Genomic DNA, 8,765 nt, shown 5'->3' on the forward strand with positions numbered 1-8,765 from the left:
GGCTAAATTAATGCCTCCAGGTCTAAAATAGTCTGAGGATTTCTCTGCTTCCTCTTGACTAATCTACTGTGCTTTAGCTTCTCTATGAGCTAAGCTGAGGCCCTTGGTTTTGGCTGGACTGCCGTTGCATCGCCTCAGTGTTGGCTTTCAGTAAAAGGCTACACATACACACACACACATCGCACACACGCACGCACGCACGCACGCACGCACACACACACACACACACACACAACACAACACATCACATCACGCAAGGAGAAGAGAGAGTCCAGCTGGAGAGAGTTCTAGGAATCCTTCACAGGGTGAAGGAAGCAGGTGTCAGGCCTGTGAATGGCCAGCCTTGTCCCCCTGCCTCCCCCCTCAGTATCCCCCATCCCCTCAGCCTCCCCATGGGCCCTCCCTCTTCCCAGTCACCTAAAAGAAACCAGAATCAGCTTTTCTCTCCCCCTTCCAAAAAGAAACTCCCCTTGTAAAAACACACGGCGTCACCACTATGCCAGCTAGCCCAGACATACAGCACAGTGGAACTACTCTAAGGTAACTCTCCTCTAACGCTGTGTAAAGAGAGGCTTGGTTCAGCCCACTGTGTCTTGAGTAATCACAGAATTCCATTGTAAACTCAAACTAAGGAGGAGTGAAGGGACAGCCCTGTCGTGTTCCATAAATAACTCATTTTTAAAAGCCATTCAGAATAGGTGACAGGTGGCCATTTTGAAATGTCTCTGTAGCTGTCAGATACCTCCGTAATCACATGCTCATCAGTTAACTGGACTCTGTTGAATGTTCTATATGTTATTTTCTTTCTTTCATGCAACATATACCAGGTACATTTAAACATTTACAGTCTCTTGTGAGATACATTCATACCATCCTATCCATCACAGTCAGTGCTTGTCTGACCATGTAGGTTTATATATGAAAACAGAAAACCCATCCCTTCACATTACCTCAGTGCGTTGTAACTGGTGTCCACTCGTTCATTCAGAACATGCAATATACCTCACTATCTCTATAACACTTTGCACAGTCAGTCAGACAGTCAGACAATCAGACAATCAGTCAGTCAGGTAGTCGGTCAGTCAGCCAATTCAGTTATGATTGTAGTTATTTCTTCTCTAGTTCAGTGTCAGCAGCCAGTCAGGAAGCTGATCCTTTAATGCCCCTTCCCCCTTTCCCCTCTATTCCAATACCCACAATTCTTTTTACTGACCACTTAAACATAAAATGGTCCAACCTGAACAAATGTCTAGGTAATGGTTATATGTACCTCTACAATTTGAACTCGGTTCAAAGAGACAAAGTGATTTGAGTGTAAAAATAAAGGTTGTTTAAAAAAAAAACTTTTGAAACAGAAACCTCACTGAGGGTGTCCGGGATTGACTGAGAGATACCAGGTGTGTTTTTTGACCAGCGCTCTAGACTTTGATTATTATGGTAATATAGTATTATTATAATATATTATATTACTAGAAATGTATTTGTTAGATTTCAATATTATTTTCTGGCTTTCTGTTATTTCCATGTTTTATTTGAACTGCTATGGTGTTATTTTGTGTTTTGTACATTTTGTTATTATCACCTGTGTGTGTGTGTGTGTTCATATCATGTTTTTTTAATTGATTTGCTACATTATTTAAGTTTTCTTTTCGCTTGATCGATGCTAAGCATTACGAATAGAACGTCAGGACATTATTAATTTTCCTCGTAATCTCAGAAAATTGTACATCTTTGTCTGTAACGCAAAGACACCGCAGGGAAAATGATTCAGGAAGTTGTAATTTCAGAGGAAATTAAACCCAACTGTTGTTAATATATTTTGTCATCGCGTCCTCTTTCAGAGTGACGCGTAACCCATATAAACAACAACAGCTGTTTAAATGTTCATATATTATCTCATTCCAGCTTATTTTATTCTCATCACGTCCAAAACACGATACGTTATTCCGGAACTACTCATCAAAACATCACAGCTCAAACTAAGGAGGAGTGAAGGGGCAGCCCTGTCGTGTTCCACAAATAACTCATTTTTAAAAGCCATTCAGAATCTGCATTCTGGAGGTAGATAAGGTTAAACTCATGTCGTTACAATAAATGACTGTGAATACCAAGGAAACGGGGGGAAGATATAAAATCCTTGAACAAAAGGACTTCAGGTTTTTTATCATGTTGTTACAAGATATGCTTTGTTTTTTTTTTTGACCCTGAAAAGCTCTGGGTTATAAAATGATGTCATTAGGCTACACAAGAGCTGTGGCTAATTATCATGGTTGGGATTTGATGGAATTGTGGCTAAATAAAACAGTGATCATTCCATAACAAAACCTGTAGCTATATTCAACAGACAATTGATGATACAACACGAACACAATTTGTACAACAACTTGTGTACTGGGAAATTTAAACGAGAGGCGGAACTCAAATACGAACTCAACTTTTTTTTTGTATCTTCTCTGAAAATGATTTACTTAAGATTGACTTTAATCTCACTGCAAAAAAAAAAAGGGAAACAGGACGCAGTAGAATGTATATTCTCTTTATGTTCAGAACGTGTCGCTAGTTTAACGTTGGATTTTTTTTTGACATGGGTCTGTGTTGCATCTAAGACAAACAGCCATCCTCTGTAGCAGAACGGGGACAGTGGAACGCTCTACAGGCGAACGCCTATTCCAAAAGATAATTGATATTGCATTTGTATGCCATGTATGTACACTGCTTACTTCGCCTCAAAACAATGTATCTGGCCTAACCTCATTTAATGGGTTGTATTTATTTTTGAACTTTGTACTATATTCTTGACTGTGATTCATTTGACTATTCCAAGTAATAGATTCATTATCAATTCATGCTCTTTTTATTAGTTTGCTTATTTCTTATATTTCTTTGTACTATTTAGTTGATGTTGTCTAATAAGAGTTGCTGTCAGAAAACATGACAAAAAAAATGTAATACTCAAGACTCCCTTGAGGAGATGTCCGTCAGTCACCGATACACATTGTCAGGGGTACAAACCATTCTCACCGACCTTCTTTAACAATATCACTCACTGATATACATGGTCAGGGGTACAAACCATTCTCACCGACCTTCTTTAACAATATCAGTCACTGATATACATGGTCAGGGATACAAACCATTCTCATCGACCTTCTTTAACAATATCAGTCACTGATATACATGGTCAGGGATACAAACCATTCTCATCGACCTTCTTTAACAATATCAGTCACTGATATACATGGTCAGGGATACAAACCATTCTCATCGACCTTCTTTAATAATATCAGTCACTGATACACATGGTCAGGGATACAAACCATTCTCATCGACCTTCTTTAATAATATCACTCACTGATATACATGGTCAGGGATACAAACCATTCTCATCGACCTTCTTTAACAATATCAGTCACCGATATACATGGTCAGGGATACAAACCATTCTCATCGACCTTCTTTAACAATATCAGTCACTGATATACATGGTTATAGGGGTACAAACCATTCTCATTGACCTTCTTTAACAATATCAGTCACCGATATACATGGTCAGGGATACAAACCATTCTCACCGACCTTCTTTAACAATATCAGTCACTGATATACATGGTCAGGGATACAAACCATTCTCACTGACCTTCTTTAACAATATCAGTCACCGATATACATGGTTATAGGGGTACAAACCATTCTCATTGACCTTCTTTAACAATATCAGCCACTGATAGTGGATAATCACTATATTAAATGATGTCAGACAAAGTGCCATCGTGGTGCAATATCATGTGCTCGTATTGCTTGTGCTTTCGGGGCGTCAGGTAGTGGTTAGAGTGGAGGTGCGGCAGGTAGACTAGTGGTTAGAGTGGAGGGGCGGCAGGTAGACTAGTGGTTAGAGTGGAGGGGCTGCAGGTAGCCTAGTGGTTAGAGTGGAGGGGCGGCAGGTAGCCTAGTGGTTAGAGTGGAGGGGTGGCAGGTAGACTAGTGGTTAGAGTGGAGGGACGGCAGGTAGCCTAGTGGTTAGAGTGGAGGGGCGGCAGGTAGACTAGTGGTTAGAGTGGAGGGACGGCAGGTAGCCTAGTGATTTAGAGTGTTGGACTAGTAACCGAAAGGTTGCTAGAGCGAATCCCCGAGCTGACAAGGTAAAAATCTGTTGTTCTGCCCCTGAACAAGGCAGTTAACCCACTGTTCCTAGGCCGTCATTGAAAATAAGAATTTGTTCTTAACTGACTTTTGCCTAGTTAAATAAAAATTAATTGCGAAGAGCGATGTACCATGTACACTATGTTGTTCCCCTTTATCAGCTGACATCGTCATAGTAACTGAGAACACATCCTGCCTAAAGCCAGATCTGATAGTCACCGATGTCGTCAGGTACAGATGAATGTTCACAACTACATGATTCCTCTTTAGACACGTCCTTAGTAAAGACAGTATTTCATTGCTGTTACTACTAGTTCTAGCCTGCTTCTCAGCAGAGAGAGAGAGAGAGAGCTGTTTGAGGCCACAACACACTCTCTCTCTCTCTCTCTCTCTCTCTCTCTCTCTCTCTCTCTGTGTGTGTGGTAGCTAGATGGAAAGACATGGGACCTTTTCTCTACGAGACTCCAGTAGTCTGACAAGGTATTTATCATAAGTGGGTACAGAACATTCTGCTCTTGCAGAAGAAACACATCCTTCATCAGTCTCGGGCTACCAATATTTTACCTTTTTGATTTTAGCACCATTAAGCTGAAATTACCCACAAGAGGTCTGGGAAGAGGTCTCTACCTCCATATCTCTTATTAATGATGACATGATCACAAGATAACAAGAGGTCTGGGAAGAGGTCTCTACCTCCATATCTCTTAATGATGCCCTGCTCACAAGAGAACAAGAGGTCTGGGAAGAGGTCTCTACAGCCATATCTCTTAATGATGCCCTGCTCACAAGAGAACTAGAGGTCTGGGAAGAGGTCTCTACAGCCATATCTCTTAATGATGACCTGCTCATAAGACAACAAGAGGTCTGGGAAGAGGTCTCTACCACCATATATCTTATTAATGATGACCAGCTCACAAGATAACGAGAGGTCTGGGAAGAGGTCTCTACCTTCATATGTCTTAATGATGACCTGCTCACAAGAGAACTAGAGATCTGGGAAGAGGTCTCTACCTCCATATCTCTTAATGATGACCTGCTCACAAGAGAACTAGAGGTCTGGGAAGAGGTCTCTACACCCATATCTCTTAATGATGACCTGCTCACAAGAGAACTAGAGGTCTGGGAAGAGGTCTCTACAGCCATATCTCTTAATGATGACCTGCTCACAAGAGAACTTGAGGTCTGGGAAGAGGTCTCTACCTCCATATCTCTTAATGATGACCTGCTCACAAGAGAACTAGAGGTCTGGGAAGAGGTCTCTACCTCCATATCTCTTAATGATGACCTGCTCACAAGATAACAAGAGGTCTCTACCTCCATATCTCTTAATGATGACCTGCTCACAAGATAACTAGAGGTCTGGGAAGAGGTCTCTACCTCCATATCTCTTAATGATGACCTGCTCACAAGAGAACTAGAGGTCTGGGAAGAGGTCTCTACAGCCATATCTCTTAATGATGACCTGCTCACCAGAGAACTAGAGGTCTGGGAAGAGGTCTCTACAGCCATATCTGTTAACGACGGCCTGCTCACCAGAGAACTAGAGGTCTGGGAAGAGGTCTCTACACCCACATCTCTTTACGACGGCCTGCGCTGCTTCTATAACCACAGCCGGAGGGTTGTCCTGCGTCTTTGTGAGTATTTGGATTCCTATGGTTACCACGGCAGCAAGACGCTCTGTTACCTCATGCTCCGTAGCGATGTCAGCAGGTGACTGTGGGCCAGAATGAAACCCCCTAGTTGCTGTAGTCCACTGCTCTGTTCCAAAGTAGTGCACTTTAAAATGAAGTAGGGTGCCATTTCAGATATATACAAATCACTGAACTGTGTTCATAATGTCCAGTACAATACACTGAACTGTGTTCATAATGTCCAGTACAATACACTGACCTGTGTTCATAATGTCCAGTACAATACACTGACCTGTGTTCATAATGTCCAGTACAATACACTGACCTGTGTTCATAATGTCCAGTACAGTAGACTGTGTTCATAATGTCCAGTACAATACACTGACCTGTGTTCATAATGTCCAGTACAGTAGACTGTGTTCATAACAGTAGACTGTGTTCATAATGTCCAATACAGTAGACTGTGTTCATAATGTCCAATACAGTAGACTGTGTTCATAATGTCCAGTACAGTAGACTGTGTTCATAATGTCCAGTACAGTAGACTGTGTTCATAATGTCCAGTACAGTAGACTGTGTTCATAATGTCCAGTACAGTAGACTGTGTTCATAATGTCCACTACAGTAGACTGTGTTCATAATGTCCAGTACAGTAGACTGTGTTCATAATGTCCACTACAGTAGACTGTGTTCATAATGTCCAGTACAGTAGACTGTGTTCATAATGTCCAGTACAGTAGACTGTGTTCATAACAGTAGACTGTGTTCATAATGTCCACTACAGTAGACTGTGTTCATAATGTCCAGTACAGTAGACTGTGTTCATAATGTCCAGTACAGTAGACTGTGTTCATAATGTCCAGTACAGTAGACTGTGTTCATAATGTCCACTACAGTAGACTGTGTTCATAATGTCCAGTACAGTAGACTGTGTTCATAATGTCCACTACAGTAGACTGTGTTCATAATGTCCAATACAGTAGACTGTGTTCATAATGTCCAGTACAGTAGACTGTGTTCATACTGTCCAGTACAGTAGACTGTGTTCATAATGTCCAGTACAGTAGACTGTGTTCATAATGTCCATTACAGTAGACTGTGTTCATAATGTCCACTACAGTAGACTGTGTTCATAATGTCCAGTACAGTAGACTGTGTTCATAATGTCCAATACAGTAGACTGTGTTCATAATGTCCAGTACAGTATACTGTGTTCATAATGTCCAGTACAGTAGACTGTGTTCATAATGTCCAGTACAGTAGACTGTGTTCATAATGTCCACTACAGTAGACTGTGTTCATAATGTCCAGTACAGTAGACTGTGTTCATAATGTCCACTACAGTAGACTGTGTTCATAACAGTAGACTGTGTTCATAATGTCCACTACAGTAGACTGTGTTCATAATGTCCAGTACAGTAGACTGTGTTCATAATGTCCAGTACAGTAGACTGTGTTCATATGTGTCAACGAGGGCCTCTGAAGTCCATACGAACGATCACATGATAATTCCTCTAAGCTCTATTTGAGGAATCCTGTAGGGATGTTGCAGTCCTCCGCCTTGTTAAATTTGGTCGTCTTGATCCTCGTTTGATCACACAAGACATAGAAAACACTGTGAAAATATGTGGCTGGAAGTTTCCATTCGAAGCAGAAATATGACTCCAAACTGTACTGTTAAGTATCGTCTCTGAGACCAAGTGGTCTACGGGCTAAGCCAACATACTGTATGCTCTAGTATCAATATGGGGAATACACAGTATATCTGAGAGGATTCTTATCGAATGGTACATTATCCGCTAGCATCACCCTCCTCCCTTTAGAGTGGTAGAATGATTCCCAATCAGGGTTGAATCACTGATTAATTGATCACCCTGTGTGTCTCTGTACCGCCCTGTAAACATACCAACAGAACCTGCCTTTTAAATGGGGGGGAACGTGGGGTGGAAGCTCATCGTTAGTTTGCGGTAAGAGTAGAGTAACGATAACGCTGTTCGTTCTTGCCCGATGTCATCACACCGGTGGCTTTAACCCGGTACCTGCTTTGGAGAAGAAGAAAAAAAAGAACCCTCTTTTAGAGTCTAAATGATGTCTTCTATAAATATTGACGTATATTTGTCCCGGTATGTACAGTATACACCACAGCTACGCTGCCGCGGAACCCCTAATGTGTATAACGACTCAATGAAACTCACTAGTCACTATGTTGAGGTATCCCAGCTGTACAGTTCCCTGCTGACATTAATGTACAGAATGTCAGACATGTACAGTTGTCCCTGGTCTGGTCTGATGTGTCTCTCAGCTCCATCTTACCTTTATTTTTTTTTTACAAGGTATTTTTTTTACTCTCTAGATGATTATTTTGTGATGACTATGTTCTATGCAAATATGCAAAACAAAAAATATACGATGTAATGTTATGTCGTCCTTAACTTGCACGCATGGATTTGTGAAGTTTACATTTGGTAAATTAAATTCATAAATTAGCATTTTTATGTTTACGTGTCTTTTTTTGGACAATAGGGATAAATATGATAAATAAACATTTTAATGTTGGCAGTGTCTTCTTCTGGATGATAGTTTCATTTGCACAGTAATTCATAGCCACACACAGCTCCCACTATGTGCCCGTTCACGGCGGTTTCATCACCATGACAACAGACAACTATGGATACGTCGGTTTCATCACCCGGACAACAGACAACTATGGATGCGTCGGTTTCATCACCATGACAACAGACAACTATGGATGCGTCGGTTTCATCACCCGGACAACAGACAACTATGGATGCGTCGGTTTCATCACCCGGACAACAGACAACTATGGATGCGTCGGTTTCATCACCCGGACAACAGACAACTATGGATGCGTCGGTTTCATCACCCGGACAACAGACAACTAACTATGGATGTGTCGGTTTCATCACCCGGACAACAGACAACTATGGATGCGTCGGTTTCATCACCCTGACAACAGACAACTATGGATGCGTC

The 8,765-nt window shown here is 41.4% G+C and overlaps 1 protein-coding gene across 1 annotated transcript; it reads left to right on the forward strand.

Moving 5' to 3' along the window:
- The first annotated feature begins 4,910 nt into the window (after window positions 1–4,910).
- On the forward strand, window positions 4,911–6,224 carry LOC110526860. Its single transcript, XM_036981809.1, has 4 exons — window positions 4,911–4,915; window positions 4,993–5,002; window positions 5,069–5,383; window positions 5,498–6,224. The coding sequence occupies exons 1-4, from the start codon at window positions 4,911–4,913 to the stop codon at window positions 5,852–5,854; spliced, it is 687 nt and encodes a 228-aa protein (XP_036837704.1). The 3' UTR covers window positions 5,855–6,224.
- The last annotated feature ends 2,541 nt before the right edge of the window (window positions 6,225–8,765 follow it).

Source organism: Oncorhynchus mykiss, chromosome 6, assembly GCF_013265735.2.
Source record: "Oncorhynchus mykiss isolate Arlee chromosome 6, USDA_OmykA_1.1, whole genome shotgun sequence".
Classification (NCBI taxonomy): Eukaryota; Metazoa; Chordata; class Actinopteri; order Salmoniformes; family Salmonidae; genus Oncorhynchus; species Oncorhynchus mykiss.

Excerpts from the sequence above, each read along its gene's own strand:
- LOC110526860 (XM_036981809.1), top strand. Across the intron at positions 5,384-5,497 it reads TGCTCACAAGAGAACTAGAG|GTCTGGGAAGAGGTCTCTAC; the intron begins GTCTGGGAAGAG and ends AGATAACTAGAG.